Raw genomic sequence first — 16,398 nt, forward strand, 5'->3', positions numbered from 1 at the left:
GCTAACTGTGTTTAAAGCAGATTTAGTGTGAGATAGGTACATTGGGTAAAAGATAGAACAGAGAACAGGAATATAAAAAATTTAGAAGCTTCTCTTCTTGAACGTTTGAGCCTCATGTGTTGCAGCGACATTATAAAACTAATTATAAAAGCAATTTTTAATATAGAGTTTTGTGGAATCTTATGCCCTCTAGAAAATGCAAAGGCTGTTTCAGTTAATAACCACTATAAATAGTAGTGCATTTCTAAATTCTTTCAATTGTTGAGTGTAAAACTGCACAATTAATCTAAGTGTGCAGTTTTATACTCTTCAATTGGAAGAATTTAGATTCTGTAAGGTAACAACTTCCAGCTGCACAAGGCTACCTGAATTTTTTTTTGCTGTGAACTATAAGAGAGTAGATTTGACTTCTGCATTAAATGGGTTTGTATGGAGATGAAGTTTTGTGTTCTTTTTGCTGATGTTACTTTTGTTGAGTTTTGGAATTGAAGTGTTTATTCTAGGCTGTGCGAGCGATGTGATTTTATTGTGTTTGTTGCTGTATACGTTTGCTTAGTAGTGGGTGTTTTTTTCCTTCCCTACATTCAATGTGTATTTACACTTTATTTTTGAAGAGAAAACTTCAAATTGTGGGATGTTATTCCTAAAGAAGATGAAAGCCATCAATACACTGATTATCCTAGAGTTACTTAAGATCTGTTTTCAAGGGTGAAGTGTCATCTGTTAAAGTGAGCAGGATCTGTGGTGAAACTGGCCCAGGCTGCTCTCCTGGGGTGCTGGGGAAACCTCCTCAGAGCCAGGACAACTGGAAACTGGCTTTTGATTGACTCCTCACTGCCTCCTGTGGAAGCAGGGACCATCTGTAGTGCTCTGTTTGTGGTCAAGTCAGCTTTTTATTTTCTTTATTATCTGGTCACAGTGCAAGTGCCTTACTTGAATAAGCCGTGGCTGACCAGTGGCAGATTGTGGCATTCCTAATGTGATGATATCAGTAGATTGTGGGATGTGAACCATCAGAGGTGCTTTGGTTACCTGAAGAACTTAGTCTTTTATTTAAGCTGCGTTGTGTTTAACATAGTTTCATGGAAGTGACTGCAGGTTCTTGCCCAATTTGAGTTTTTGTTTTTCCACCATCAGTTACTTGTCAGTACTTTTTACTTGTCAATAGCTGATTGCAACTTTTTAACTTGGTAAAACTTGTGCAGTGAGTGTAGCACATGAAATGCAAATTCATTTTTTTCTAGCTGTTGCTGTTTTCTGTTGCTAAAGCCGCGTTTCTTGGTACAGTGATTCAGTAAAATATCTGGAAGAGATGAGAATCAAAGAATGTGAATATATTGATACTTTTTTTTCCCCAGTATTATCTTTTATTATATCAGTATGCATAGAAGCATTGAAAAAGTGGGGAAATCTGCATTATCATAAATACTAATATATAAAGTTTAAAGTACTTGACTACTGAAAAGCTGATGGTTTGCATTTGTTGATGGAAAATGATAGTTTGCATCTTCAACAAGCGCACTGTGATCCTGAACCAGCAACACAACCAGGTTGGCACCTTTTGTTCCAGCTTTGCCGTTCCTTAGTCAGCATTATGAGAAGAATGTCATCTGTTATCAGTGACATCTGATGTGGCAGACATGAAACATTGCTGAGTTTGGCTTACTTGGACTGGTGTTTGGTACTTAGTCTGGTGTCTGGCTTTCTGTTGCTTGTGGATACTACTGTGAAAAGTTCAAGTATGTTTTTTTGGAAACAATGCTGAAGAAGCTCCCGAGTTCAGTTTTCTTGCCAGCACATTCTACTCAAACACGTAGACAGGACATGTTGCAAGGGCAGTGTTTGGTGACACTTTGTGAGACCTGAAAAATTGTCGCTTGGTTGACAAAAGCATTGGTACCTTGCTTTTAATTTTGCCTGGAGCTTTCTTCACTGACCTGTCTTCCACTAATACACCCTCCCTACTGATGAAAACTTCAGTATCACAGTATCACAGTATCACAGTATGTTTGGGATTGGAAGGGACCTCAAAAGATCATCTAGTCCAATCCCCCTGCTGGAGCAGGAACGCCTAGGTGAGGTCGCACAGGAACATGTCCAGGCGGGTTTTGAATGTCTCCAGAGAAGGAGACTCCACAACCTCCCTGGGCAGCCTGTTCCAGCGCTCTGTCACCCTTACTGAGAAGAAGTTTTTTCTCAAATTTAAGTGGAACCTCTTGTGTTCCAGCTTGATCCCATTACCCCTTGTCCTATCATTGTTTGCCACCGAGAAGAGCCTGGCTCCATCCTCATGGCACTCACCCTTTATATATTTATAAACATTAATAAGGTCACCCCTCAGTCTCCTCTTCTCCAAACTAAAGAGCCCCAGCTCCCTCAGCCTTTCTTCATAAGGGAGATGCTCCACTCCCTTAATCATCTTTGTTGCCCTACGCTGGACCCTCTCCAGCAGTTCCCTGTCCTTCTTGAACTGAGGGGACAGTAAGTTGAGTAAGTTGAACAGTAAGTTGGGTCATTTGTCCCTCCGTTCTCCTTGCCCTTCCCTCTTCTCCATCTTCCGTGCAGTGAGAGTGGGCCTCGTTCTTCAGTCACCGCATCCAGTCCTGCAGGTCCCAGAGGTGTCTGGTGTCCTGTTGTAGGAAAGGGTCCTCACGGCTCACCTACAGCCTTGTTTGTGGTCTGCCTTTTAAACACCTCTCTGTGTAGCCTTCAGTTTTCAAACTAGGGATTGCACCATATGATAACTGGTAAAAATGACAGTGAAGTACTTTCCCCTGCCCCCCAAGCACTGATGAAGCCTTACTTTAAAAGGCAAAGGCTTATTCAGCTGCAGGAGCAACCATCAAAACCTTGGCAAGTGTCTGTCTGTATATAGCCAACTCAACCTAACAAGTGCCATATGGAAGTCACACACATCGCCATGTTCCCAAACAGGGACATTGTTCCCCAACTTTGATGTATGAAGTGGTGTCACTAACAAAAGCTGTGTGACTTCTTCCGTTTTATTTTCTTTTTCCTAAAGGAATTATACATTTCCAAACTGCGTCCAGCATTTCCTGGCTGTCTCTGTTGGATGCTCAGGACATCTAGACAGTGAGTCAGAGAGGCTCAGTTTCAGACTTCCCTTCCCGATTTCTCCTGAGGCATCAAAAAATATGACTGTACAGTACTCCTGCAATGTTTAGAATATAGTGGCTGTTAAAATCTATTGTCCTATCTACAACTAGGCTAAATCTAAGGCAATTTTTAAACCGTTCCTTTGGGTAGTCTTTGTAACTTTCCAGATGTTTAGTAAATATGTATTTCTTAGCTAATACAAGCAAGATATGACCCTGATATTTTCTGAACAGACTTCTCATAGCAGGATTGCCTAAAGTGTAAATCAGCATAATAGTTGGGCAAAAATGTGGGTTTTTTTTGTCTTTCTTTGAAAATACCTCATTCTTTATGTGTGTACAAGTGTGCTGTTTTTTTTCCTACTTGTTTCTTATTGTAGATGCAGTAGATTGCATCTTCTGTTCTTATGGATGCCCTTGGAACTTTGCAGACTGGTTTTACACAGAACATCATGTTACCGCTTCAGTGCTGATATTTTGTTCTCTTTGGCTGCTCTTCCAGTTGCTTCTCAAATTAGGTTGCGGTGGCCGTTTTCACCTCAGCAGTACTTGCCTGCTTTGCACAGGAAGATAAATCGTTGGTTGAGCTACATTAGTACATTAATTTGCTTCAACATCTGAACAATACTAAGAAAATGAAGAATTAGAGATACTGGTTTGATTTGACTTGCCCATGTGATGCAACTTTTCTTAAAAAAATAGACAAACCACTGGAACAGAATTTTCAGTTCGTGACAAAACTGTAGTCTTGTAGGTTGTGACAGAATTGTAGGCTTACTCATCAATAGCAATAAAACCAGAAGAGAACTGAACTAGGAACTGTGTTGGTTCTATTCTTCTCAGGAAGAATCCAGCTTCGTTTCTGGGAAGACATTGAGTCTGCAGTCTGGTATAAAATAAATTGTAGTGAGACACCTTTTTCTTTTTGTCCAGAAAGATAAACACTTGTAAAATTTAAATAGACCACAGGTCTTAATTATATAAAACATGACCTTTTAACTTACTTTTCTTATAATGAAATAGAGGTGTTATCTGAGGAAGCCACTGTTGTCTTACTGTTTATGTAAACACAGCAGAAAGGACTTTTTCTGGTGCAAGGCATGGGAAAAAATGTCAACTATATTTTCCTATTAACAATATGTAAAGGGAGCAGCCTGATTTATTTATTCTTTAACTTAAAATATCTCATGATTTTTTTTTGTCAGTATGTAAGGCTCCTGAAATAAATGATGAAATGTGGTCTTGCTGTTGCTGTCTAGTCAGACAGTCTAATCTGCCTCTCAGAACTTCCTGAGAATTTGGTTAATTGCTTCAATATGTATTTGGGTAATAAAACCTAGAAAATCCTTGAAACATCTTTCGGCTCTGAAACATCAGTATGTTTTTGTCCTCTAACCCTAAGTATATACAGTTCCTAACCTACTGTCCTGTAAAATATTTCAGCCTTTAAATCACTGTGTAACTGGAGAATATCTGATTTTAAGCTTAGACTGTTTAAAGCTGATGAAGATGTGCATCTCCTATCAGGCAAGGTTTACCTGGACTGGAAAAATGTGAATGGTAAATTTAGAATTTTTCCAAGTGTTCTTGACACACAAAAACTAAAATTAAGTCTAGAAGAAGTGCTTGCCTGTGAGCACGTGAACATGCCATACAGCTCTTGAACTTAGTTTCAGTTTTTAAACATGCTGGACTCTGTTCACAGCACACAACTTATCGTACCATACAGTTGTGAAAGGGTTGTTAATATAAGTCTGGATTCTGAGATGTGGGCAAACACAGATCCTGGCTGGAAGGTGTTACAGCTCTGGGCTTCAATCACAGATATTGCTTTTTGTTCATGCGGCTCACTGGAAACAGGCTGTAGGTTTGGATGCTGGCTCAGTATTTCTGGAAGGTCAAAGATGAAGCCCAGAAACTCAGATTTATTTAAACTTAAAGCCTGGTTAGGTGAATGTCAAGCATGTTAAAGTGCATACTGGATTGGGCTAAGCTGTATAGTAGTATAGTCACTCATCTTTTCCATATCGTAAAAGTATCAATTATACTGAAATTCTTTGAGGTTTGGTGTGGTGTGTGGTGGTTTTTTTTTTTCTTTTCTTCACCACAGTACTTAAATATTTTCCAAGAAGAGTGTTTGTGGAATAAAACTGACTTATCAGTGGAAAACGGCCAAGTTATAATTCCTGGGATAAAAATTCAAGATGTTGCAGAAGCTTTCTTTGTGTTGGCCATAGAGCTCTGTGGTTGGTATCCTGCTATATGACTCTCTACCACATACAGCCATGGATCAGCAGCAATCATAGCAGCCTAAGTGGGACCACCTGTTCAGTTTTATACAGTTTTAAGGTGGGATGGGAGAACAGACTAGACAGGAGTGTCAAACTGATTTTCACCGGGGACCACATCAGCCTCGGGAGGCTGGTGTGGCCCCCGGTGAAAATCAGTGTGGCACTCCTGGACTAGGCAGTCATTAGATATTTTAAGAAAAAGCTAAAGAAGCTGAGTAGCTGTGGCTGTGACTTTCAAACTTAAATAAGGTTCCTTTTTTCTTGCATTCCAAACATACAAGCAAATCTGAACTCCATCCTGTCAAACTGTTTTGCCTATGGGACTGTCCTTCAAGAAGTGTCATCTTCCTTCTACCAGATAACTCCAATTTTAATTTGCAGAAAATGAGCTTTGAATAAAGTAAGCTGTGCTTTCACTCATTAATTACTTAAGATGTCATATTAGCTCTACAGGACCATTTCATTAAAGCTCTGGGGTAAAAAGAACAGTTGACAGATAGAGACAGATTTAATGGATGCATATGTAGGTGTCTCAAGCTCCAGTTATTGATGATGGAGCCCAGGGAACCCTATATATGGTGTATGTGTTTGTTAGGTCAGATGACTAGTTTCTTCCTCCATTAGTGGTGTTGAATATCTCTTCATTGGTAGTGACTGGGGAGTAGACAGCTACATGTAAATATCTGGTTATTTTTTAAACCTCAGGCTGGAGCCTTCAGGCTCTTGAGGGATTATCTTTGAAAATTTTCAGTTTTCTTTGCTAGTGAGTGAGGAAAACATTGCATTTCAAAATGTCTTGTCACACTATGCAACTTCATTAGATCAGTTTTGTGCAGAATGGTGAAGAAAAAATATTACAAACAAGTAAACCAATATTCTGAGAAGGCTGGAATTTTCAGAAATGCATTTTTACACCACCACCTTTCCCTGCTCCCTAGTCGTACAGAGAAATATAAGAAGATGACAGAGAAACAGAATCCACCAAGTCCTATACGTTAATTTTTCTGTTATGTAAACTATTTCTGAATCAGTTTTAAAATAGTCTGAGGATTAGGAGGGGTCTGTGGTAGCCTATATTCAGCCTGGTTGTGTTCCTGTGGGTCCGTGCCCCTGCTCTCACTGGGCAGTGTTTCTGTATGAGAGGCCAAAGTTCTTCCAACAGTTAATAGCCTTGTAAATTGGCACAATAAAAATAAATATGATAGTTCAGGTGGTGAGAGTTTCCTTACAGTGCCACTTTTAGGATCCTGGCGTACTTCCCAAAGAATGCTGTATTAACAATTCGTATGAATATTAATGTTACCCGAAAGGAGTCATTTACCGCAAATGCCTTTTAGGAGAGAAAGTGCTGAGAAGCTTAACTTTATCAGGCCTGAAACTAAATTTTTACTATTAGAGGGGAAAAGTAGCTACAAATGTCCTTCTGCAGGCTTATCACACAGAATAGTTGGTGGTGGAAGAGACCTCTAGAGATGATCTAGTCCAACCCACCTGCTGAAGCAGATTCACCTTATTATTAAGTCTTTCTTGAGAAAGGCGTGTAAACAAGCCTCTGGTGCTTCCATGGAGTCTGAGATCTTTGGTGAAATTTGGCATTACAGCTCAAGCTGAGGCAAGACACTTTCCTCCAAAACTTGTGCGTAGCAATTTCTGTTCTGCTCTGAGTGAAACCAGTACGTTTTGGAGTGTTCGCACCGAGTGAGGCCTGTCCCACCGCGAACAGCGTGGTGCTGTGGAGCTGCCTGGTGCTGGGCTTGGCTCACAGGCAGCCACCCAAAAGAGAAACATTTCCCTTGGGATCAGAAAATTGGAATTTGAAGGTTAGCACCTCTCTTGTTCTCATTGGAATGCCTTGACCACTGGGCCAGGGGCTATTTTGAGCTGTAAATTGTGTGCTGGCTCCTCGTGGCTTGTTTGTGCATGTATATGGGGTTTGGGTTTGGACTAGTTTTCTTTTTTACTGTTCTTGCTTTGACTTGCTTCAGCTATTCTGTGGTGATGATAAGAACTCTTTGCTGGTTAAAAACTTGTGCATGTGGTGGCTGTGGTTTTATTTTTATTTTCCATTAACTGACAGGCGTCTGCAAAAAGCCTTGGATTCAATAAATTGTCATTTCCTGGTGGAAAGATTCTGTATTTATAAAAACAAGCCCCAACTAATCATCCTTTAACTTCTTTTGGGCTCTTTTCTCCCTGTGTAAAGCAAAAGATAAAGCACAATTAGAAACATCAGTTAGGGAGTTATGACTTAGGGTGCAGCACCGCAGGGGTTGTAAGTGATGTCTTTGCTGTTATTAAATTAAGAATATGAATCGCCTTTCATTTCTCTGTGGCTGTGTTTTATGCAGAGTAATTCCTAAATGCATTTTAGAAAGAAACCTACCAAGTGTCTCTTGGCAAAGAAAGCATTTTGAAAAGTATAAGTGTGCATGTTTTATAGGGTAGCTTCCTTTATCAAATACAAGTAGATAGCTCTCATACTTGGCTGCTTCTGTGAAGGAATCTGTTAGTTAAGGGAGCCAAGTACAGACTTAGTGGAAAGGACACCTCAGCTCCCCCAGGTTGCAGTGACCAGTGTTACATCTCATGGTTGAAACCGCACAATCTCCTCTTTATCCAGGGCTGGTATGGTCCCGATACAGGAATAGCTTACACTTGGTATAAATTCCTGCAAACCAACACAAATGCTTACCAGATTTAAACATCTGAGACCATCAGGTTTCTTCCCCAATTCCTTGTTCTCACACATTTGTCTTTACATTAGTAAAATACACTTGTGCTTGTATTTTCAAAATTCATCTCAAGATGAGGCCAACAGAGAGATATTTTTATGGCTGTATTTGACTTTTTTAAGAGATAAGCCCAAACCAGATTGTCACCTGGGGCTAATAGTTTCAGGCCTGGGAAACCTTTACACTCAGACACATGGTGAGAACTATGGAGTTGTCCTATGCAGGAACAGGAGTTGGACTCGATGATCTTTGTGGGTCCCTTCCAACTCAGGACATTCTGTGATTCTGTGATTCTATGACTTCTGTCAGTTACTGTCTGGTGCCCAGGAAGATCCCAGTGATGCTACTTTCCTCTCTCTAAAGAGAATTGAACTAATGCTTCTGGCATCAGAGTCAGCATCTGTGAGACGCAGCCGTGTCCCAAGTTCGTGCAGCTGATGGCTCCGTTGTGCGAGCGGTGGTGCCTGCAGCTGTGGGAGCTGGTGTCCTGCCCAGCTCTGCACGGGAAGGATGACATTGTTCCTGGCAATGATGCCCTGTTTCAGGAGGGTGACATCCTACTCTGTTAGACCTTGTTGTGTCAGACCTCTAAGAAGCGTTGTGCTAGATTGAGGGTATATGTGAGAGCCGTAACGCAGCACCGGGTCCCCCAAAAGCAAGGTCAGCTATGGTCATGGCAGTCCCGCTGGAGAGGCTGGGGCTGGAGGGTGATGCTCTTTTTATCCCTGCCTGTGTGAGAGGCAGTTTCTCCCATAAAGAGAAGGTTTTGTCTCTGCTTCCCCACCCCGTGCTGCTTACAGCATGGCTGCCTCCCCTGAGCTCCTGTCCTCCGCGGGCTCCCAGCCACAGCACGTTCCCTTGGCTCAGCAGCTCTGCTCTGCCCCTGACCCTTCGCCCTTGGAGCCACTGCCTTCAGATCTGTCTGCCTGGGAAATCTGGGGCTGGCTTTTCCTAATAATTGAGACAAATGATTGATTGCTCTCTCCTTGGGCTAATTGCACATGTAATCTATTCTTTCCTTTTCTCCAGGACTCCTATTTCCACAGAATAAAACCCAACCACAAAAAAACCCACAAAAAGACAAGCAAAGAAACAGACACTGCTGTTTAAATGGAAGAAATAAAGGGCGAAAAGAAGGAGAGGCCAGAGCAATTTTCTACACTCGTTCTTTCTAGATGCAGTTACTGGTGCTAGGAGGAACATTTGCTTTTCTCTTTGAACAGCAGACCTTCCCATCACTGGGAAACTAAACTAAACAAAACATGGAGAACCTCTGAGTAGCATTTCATCCCAAAAGGATGTGGTTGCAGCATCACCATATGAGGCTGACCGCTGTCACCTACTAGAAAAAAGAAATCCCTTGCTTTTTGATGCCTCCTATAGTTCATTGCCATTGCTATTTGCCAGGAATCTCTCTCTGATTCTTTTACTTAGGGTGACTGTCACTGCCATCGTATAATAATACACTAATTGTATCACATAAACGTTACTGGGAACCTAGTAGTTTAACCATTTTGGCATATACACATAAATACGAGTTAACTTGATTTAGCTGGTTTGAAATTGTACTGATCAATTCTGGAAATAAATAAATGGTTGCTAAAAGTAAATGACTGTTGTCTACTTAGGAACGAGAGTACTATTTTGTTTGGTCTAGTTGTGCCAAAATTAGTCTTCAATATGCTATGTGGTGGGTTTGACGAGCCACTGTATTTAGTTACTTATTTCTGAAACGCTAAACAAGTAATAGCAGTTACAAAGTCCCTGTTCAGTGCTCTGGAGCTCTGTCCATGTTTGAGTAGCTGGACTTTATCTCTTTATCAATGATCTGGATGAGGGGATTGAGTGCAGCCTTAGTAAGTTTGCAGATGACACCAAACTGGGTGGGAGTGTTGGTCTGCTGGAGGGTAGGATGGCCATACAGAGGGATCTGGATCGGCTGGATCATTGGGCTGAGGCCAATTGTATGAGGCTTAACAGGGCCAAGTGCCAGGTCCTGCACTTGGGTCACAACAACCCCAGGTAGTGCTACAGGCTCGGAGAAGGGTGGCTGGAAACTGCCTGACAGAGAGGGACCTGGGGGTGTTGACTGACAGCCAGGTGAATATGAGCCAGCAGTGAGTCCAGGTGGCCAAAAGGCCAACAGCATCCTGGCTTGTATCAGGAATAGTGTGACCAGCAGGACTAGAAAAGTGATTGTGCCACTATACTTGGTGCTGGTGAGGCCCCACCTTGTATATTGTGTTCAGTTTTGGGTCCCTCATGATAAAAGAGACACTGAGGTACGAGAGAGAGTACAGAGGATAGTGACGAAGCTGGTGAGGGGCCTGGAGCACAAGTCTGATGAGGAGCGGCTGAGGGAACTGGGGCTGTTTAGCCTGGAGAAAAGGAGGCTGAAGGGAGACCTTATCGCTGTCTACAACTACCTGAAAGGAGGTTGTAGCACGGAGGGTGTTGGTCTTTTTTCCTGAGTAGCAAATGATAGGGTGAGAAGAAATGGCTGCAAGTTGTGCCAGGGGAGGTTTAGATTGGATACTAGGAAAAAATTCTTCATGGAAAGGGTTGCTAGGCATTGGAACAGGCTGCCCAGAGAAGTGGCTGAATGACCATCACTGGAGGTGTTTAAAAGGTGTTTAGATGAGGTTCTTAGGGACATGATTTAGTGCTAGATTTAGGTTATGGTTGGACTCAATGATCCTGAAGGTCTCTTCCAACCAAAACGGTTCTATGATTCTATGAACATGATGGTTCTCCTGGGTTAAATCCATGTAAGTCTTTGCTTGTTGAATTCTTGGTGATTAGAGAAACAAAATACTATAAATGGCAAGTTAGAAAATGAGTGCTAAAGTGGTTATCAGCATACGCATTCAGTATGTTCATTTTGGGCTAATATGTAAAGTCTTATGGCTTGTCTCATACAAACACAAAGTTGAGAGAAGAAAAGGAGTGTCTGAACTTGTCGTATGTCCTTCAGAAATTGTACGGGAACATATGCTATGTGAAGTGTGATAATCCCACAGGAATATTGTCATCTTGGATACTGGAGAACCTTGGTTTAGTATTGGCATGTCCTACAATTTTTACTGGCATAAGGGATCTAAGGGTAACATACAGATGTGCAAAAGCTTTTTTGAAATTAAGAATTTTGTATTTAAGAAACAGCAGGCCCTTACTTATCTCACTTACAGAGGTTCTCTCTGCACAGCTTGGAATTACAGGGAGCATTTAACGTGAGACTAAATTGTTTCCTCTCACTCTGGAATGTCTGTTTTGCCACTGTGGTGCACATGGGCTGTAGCGTAAATGAGATTTGTGCTCAAAGTGGGCATGATAACCAAATACGTAAAGAACCAATATGAAGTCCAGCACTTAAAAGCAGGTGTAATAGGTAGCTAGGTGAAATGAGGTGGATGGTACTTCTGATAAATGGCAGTTTGGACACTCCACGAATGTTTAGAGGTACATAATATTTACTGGTTTTGTTTGTCTGTGGGCTAATGGGTGAATAAGGACATTGCTCTGCTAAATTTTCACTCTGTTAAGCTCGCAGTAAATATGCTGCAGTGAAAAAGGGTGATTTCTGATTCTTTAAGCTGTAGAGTTCTTGTTTTCTTGAGGTAGTATTTATCTGAATCACATTTACTAATTCTGTGCAAGGTAAAAAGTGGTTCTTAATCTTATGGACCATATTAAAATCAGTAGCCTAAATATGGTGGTAATTGGTGTATGAATAGCTGTGCTTTAGCGTGGGGTTTTGTATCTCCTTTTTTTAAAGACCATTCTCCAAACCCTGCCTCCTTTTTGGAAGAAGAATCAGATTTCATGAAAAGTTGTATGGAAAATTACTTTATTCAGGGGGAAGAAATTGCAGAGCAGTCCTTCTGAAATGGCTTCTTATTTTTCTAAATAAAGGTTTTGTTGCTAGTTTGTAATGCTGTTGGGAAAATACACACTGAATAATGGAATTTTAATTTTGTAGGCACTTTCTAACTTTTTAATTGCCAAAACTGTTATCAGAGCATGAAATAGTTGGTATGAATCTTAACAACTGTATTTGCTGCCTTTTAGATGTGCAACTAGAATTTACAATTCTGTGTAAAAATAAGATGGAAAAAAATAAGATTTTACTTCTCACCTCTTTCTTGTTTGCTTGTTTTTCTTTTCCTTTTTATAATAGGGCTTTATTTGTCCTCTCTGCATGAAGTCTCATGGATCAGCTGAGGAGCTGTTCAAGCACTATGAAGCAGTTCATAATTCTGGCATCGATTCAACCCATGGAGGGGAAGGTCATCTGTCACCGGAAAGGTGCAACAGTACTCATTTGTGCATGTGCTTTTGTGTCAGTGTTGAGCTGCCTCTAATTACACTGAAGGCTGTATTAACTTGAATGCTTCATTATGTAGTCAAGTATTTAAATGTTCATGCCCCATTTCCAACTATAATTAAAAAAGCAGTTTGAAAATCACAGTGGGTGCTATTGATCTGACAATAAATGAAAATCAGATACACATGTTTATATTGTTAGTTAAACCACCTGTTTCTCATGCAGCTGGTAGTGCAATATTATGCACTGGAATGATTTTTAGGAGTGTGGCAGAAAAATGCAGGTTTCTTCTAATTTCCAGCAGAGAGCTGAAATTTCAACTTTTGTGGGTTGGAGGGGACAACCCTGAAGATAGAGAAGGAACCTGATTTTGTCCCTGGGTAGTTAGGGTACTTGCTGGGTAATTATAACATCAGTATTTGCCTAATTAGGTTCCTATATTACCTAGTTGTTTGCAAATCTGAGAAGTTTCTGTCTGTCACTAATTCTCCTTCATCCATAAACTCCACGCTGATCTTCAGAAATCTTCTCTAATTTATTTTATTTATCTGTTTAGTCAAAATTGTATTGTTAAACATATTCTTAAGAAACATGTCAAGTTGTTTTATTTTTGAGGCAGCGGTATGTTGCAGGAACTGATAATGTGAAACCTTCTCAGGAGAAGTTTAACTGAGTCCTCTGCTTGTGTTGGTTTGGAGAGCTTTTTCTTAGGGCTAAAATTCACATAGGTTTCCTTTTGCTTCCTGTTAGTTCTTTTTCTCTTCAGTGTTTATTTTGGACTGTTGTAGATGACTGTTCATGCTGCTGTTTTGTCACACTCCCCCAGCCTCCCTTGTTTTGTACACTAAGTGTCAGAGTGAGCAGCCGCCTGTGGCCTCACTTAGCAAACAGGGGTACACACCGCACAGGCTGCTAACGCAGCTGATGCCTGCCTGTGCTGGGAAGTAAATGGTTCAAATGTTTTGCCACTAGCAGAATTGCACCCCCAAGTGATAAATAATTACATTGAAAGAAATACGTGTATTTATGTAACTAAGTTGAGAGGGTGGTTCTCTGGTGAGGAAAGTGTGTGGAAGGTAACATACTTTGGTTGTTATCTGAATGCAGATCTGTGTCTCCCCAGTATTGAGCAGTGCTGGCAAACCAATAAGAACCAGCATTAGCACAGGTCATGTCTTCATGCAAGGACAGGCTCTCCCTTGTGGTAGCTGCCTTGTCTCCCAGCTGCTGCAACAAAATAAATGAAAATTAGGGCTTTATATAGGAGAAAGTGGTAGGGTACCAGTGGAGTTATGTTGGGTTTCCTTTGTGCACATGTGTTCGAGTTTGAGTATTTCTTCTCTGTCTGATTTAAGCCTTTTTGTGGTGATACAACTTAGACCTGAAATGATCCTCTTAGTAGCCTAATAGCATTCACATCAGGGAATATTGGTCATAACTATATTGTTTATATGGTTTATGAAAGATTTATTTTTAAGCCTGCAAGTTTCCCATGTCAACCAGATGCTGGCTGGTGAAATTTATTTATTTTTTTCCTGGCTCTTGATAGTTTAAAGGACAACTGGTTTTGTTTTCTTTCGTATAATTGAAAAAGCGGACAAGGTCAGGGAGTTTGGGTGGAGTGAAGGGAGTCTGGTGAGAGCTGTTGTGTAACACATGAGCTATTTCTTCCTATTAGTGTGGCATTCTTTAATGTTTCTCAGTTGCATGCTCGCTTGAGAAAACTCTTATTCAACATAAACATGTTTTTCCGAGAGCTGGAATTGCACATTAAAGAAATATTGCAGCCTTCAGCTGGGGGACACTCTGTTAGTGGCCTAGGAGTGAAGCTTACATGTAATTCGTAGGGCCAAGATTGGGAGGTGGAATTCCTTATTTAGTCAATAGGGAAAGCTAGGTACTGTCAATTACATTTGTGTCCTCTTCCCCTCATCCCCCCAAAAACCTACCATGATCAAGTGCCACGAGTAAATCATGTAACTCTCCCCAGTGTGATTCGTATTTAGTTCTAGGACGGAGGCATTGGCGTTACAGGTGGGGAGCAGAGTGGAACAGGAGGAGAAAGCAGGAAAGATTTATCAGATGGTGATGCCCAGATGTGCTGAGAGGAGGAAGGGATTGTAACAGCCTGAGCAAAAAGTGAGAAATGATGAGGATTTGGATTGCAGTAAGAAATATGAAGTTAGAGTGTCTACGGTGATCCCTGACACTTTTTTTTCCCCCCATTCAATTTTCTCTGGTCAGTTAAACTGAATTTGGGTTTGTTTCATCTTAAAACTGTCAAGCAAAACTGTGTTAGGAATACAGAGGCAATTACTGTAGAAGCATCCTTACATTACAAACTCTCTCTTGCCCTTCTCTCTTCCTTCTTCCCCTCTGCTGCAAACTATTTTTATACAGATCAAAACCTTTTATCTGCTGTGAAGACCAGAGCATCTTAAATGCTTTAGTATTGCAGATCTAGTATATAGAATTGGGCCCCACTTCAATATAGTTAACTGCTTCACTTGCCTGAGATTTTGTTTATAAACTCAGATGTAAATATTAGCTGATTTACTTATACCTACTTACACTGGTGAGAAAGCTGCTCCCTCTTCTCTGCCCACAACCAACAAACTGGTGTTGGAGTGCATCTACACCTGTCTCAGCTTTTTGAGAACCTCCAGTGAATGTCTCACACAGGTGGAATAATGTGTAAATAGCAGAAAATATTCCTCTGAAAAAAATTAACTTCCTAATGTCCTGTGTTTTGTTTTGCTATTAAAATTGGTCCACCTTGGAGTTCTTGCTTCACTGGTTCAAATGTGTGTTTCAGTTGCTTCTTGATGACTGACCTGATGCTAATATGTCAATGCAGGTTGAATCTATTCCTTCTCAGTTTAGCTAAGGAATAGCTTGCTTTGGTGTGGTGGTTTTTATTTATTTTTCATTCTGAGATAATTTAAAAGAACATCTGTGGAGAAGGTGATAATGCAGCACAGCAGCAATAAAATTGTATGGTATAAAACTTAGAGAATTTGTTGGCGTTGACGCCCCCACACATATATTCTCTGTACTCCTTGGTGTTACCACTGTACAAACAACACGAAAGGATATGTTGAATTATTGTAGTGACCCGTGTGTAGCAAACTTGGAGTGGCTGTATCTCAGTAATGCAACGTTATCCTTGCATGGAAGGTTGCAGTCTAAATCAATGAGTAACAATTTCAGCCTTGGATTCTGTGTTCTCACATGGCTGGTGGCTCGAGCATGAAATTTGAGAATTTAAAATCCCAAGGCTTTAAACATTCAGACCATTAAGGGAATGTGTCTGTGGGACAGGCCAAGCTGCTGTGTGGATGAAAAATTATGTTACTGCATATTTTACAAGGAGAAAGATGGTCTGCTGTCTCTTAGCCATGTTCCTTTACATGATACGGAATGTGAAGCAGAATAGACCTGTCCTTTTCATAAAAAGGTGTGCAAAACAGTTAAATATCCCAATGCACAGCTTTGCCATTCTGAACTCATGTGGCTGAGCTGATGCACTGATTTAGATTTGCATTCTGTTTTCCCGATACTTTTTGCAGATCTCTTTCTTTGATATCCAGTTAATATGTTTAGTATTTTTCAAGTAATGCGCAAAGTGAACTAATAAGTATCTATTTATCTGTTTTGTTCCAAGTTTCAAAAAAATCTATGAATAACTATTTATAGTTACGTAACTTATATAGTACACAGCTACCACTCCAGTTATTTAATACACGTTATAACCTGTATGTAATTGACAAAATATAACCACTGCATATTCATTTTCTCTACTCCATGGACATATTTATTCAGAGATGAAGTATCACTGCTCCGACAAGAAGTCCAAGACTTGCAAGCTTCACTGAAGGTTGGAAATGTATTTTACTTGCACTTCGTTCTTTGTTTCAAATTGCAAAGTGTTCCAC

At 40.6% G+C, this 16,398-nt stretch overlaps 1 protein-coding gene across 4 annotated transcripts in view; it reads left to right on the forward strand.

Annotated features, from left to right (window-relative positions):
• EEA1 (early endosome antigen 1) overlaps positions 1-16,398 on the forward strand; it is a 77,792-nt gene that overhangs the window by 12,117 nt on the left and 49,277 nt on the right. For 3 of the 4 annotated variants that reach the window (XR_014184642.1, XM_082058640.1, XM_082058641.1), the window contains 2 exons: positions 12,317-12,444; positions 16,286-16,340. Coding sequence is in view for 3 of the 4 variants with exons in the window: in XM_082058640.1 (XP_081914766.1) it covers positions 12,317-12,444; positions 16,286-16,340 (183 nt within the window). In the remaining variant the exon portion in view is untranslated. Of the gene's footprint in view, positions 1-11,237; positions 11,599-12,316; positions 12,445-16,285; positions 16,341-16,398 lie in introns of those variants that run through there. The other variant, XM_082058642.1, reaches the window with a different exon arrangement.

The sequence above is a fragment of the Streptopelia decaocto genome, assembly GCF_964273445.1.
Source record: "Streptopelia decaocto genome assembly, chromosome: 1".
NCBI classification, from domain to species: Eukaryota; Metazoa; Chordata; class Aves; order Columbiformes; family Columbidae; genus Streptopelia; species Streptopelia decaocto.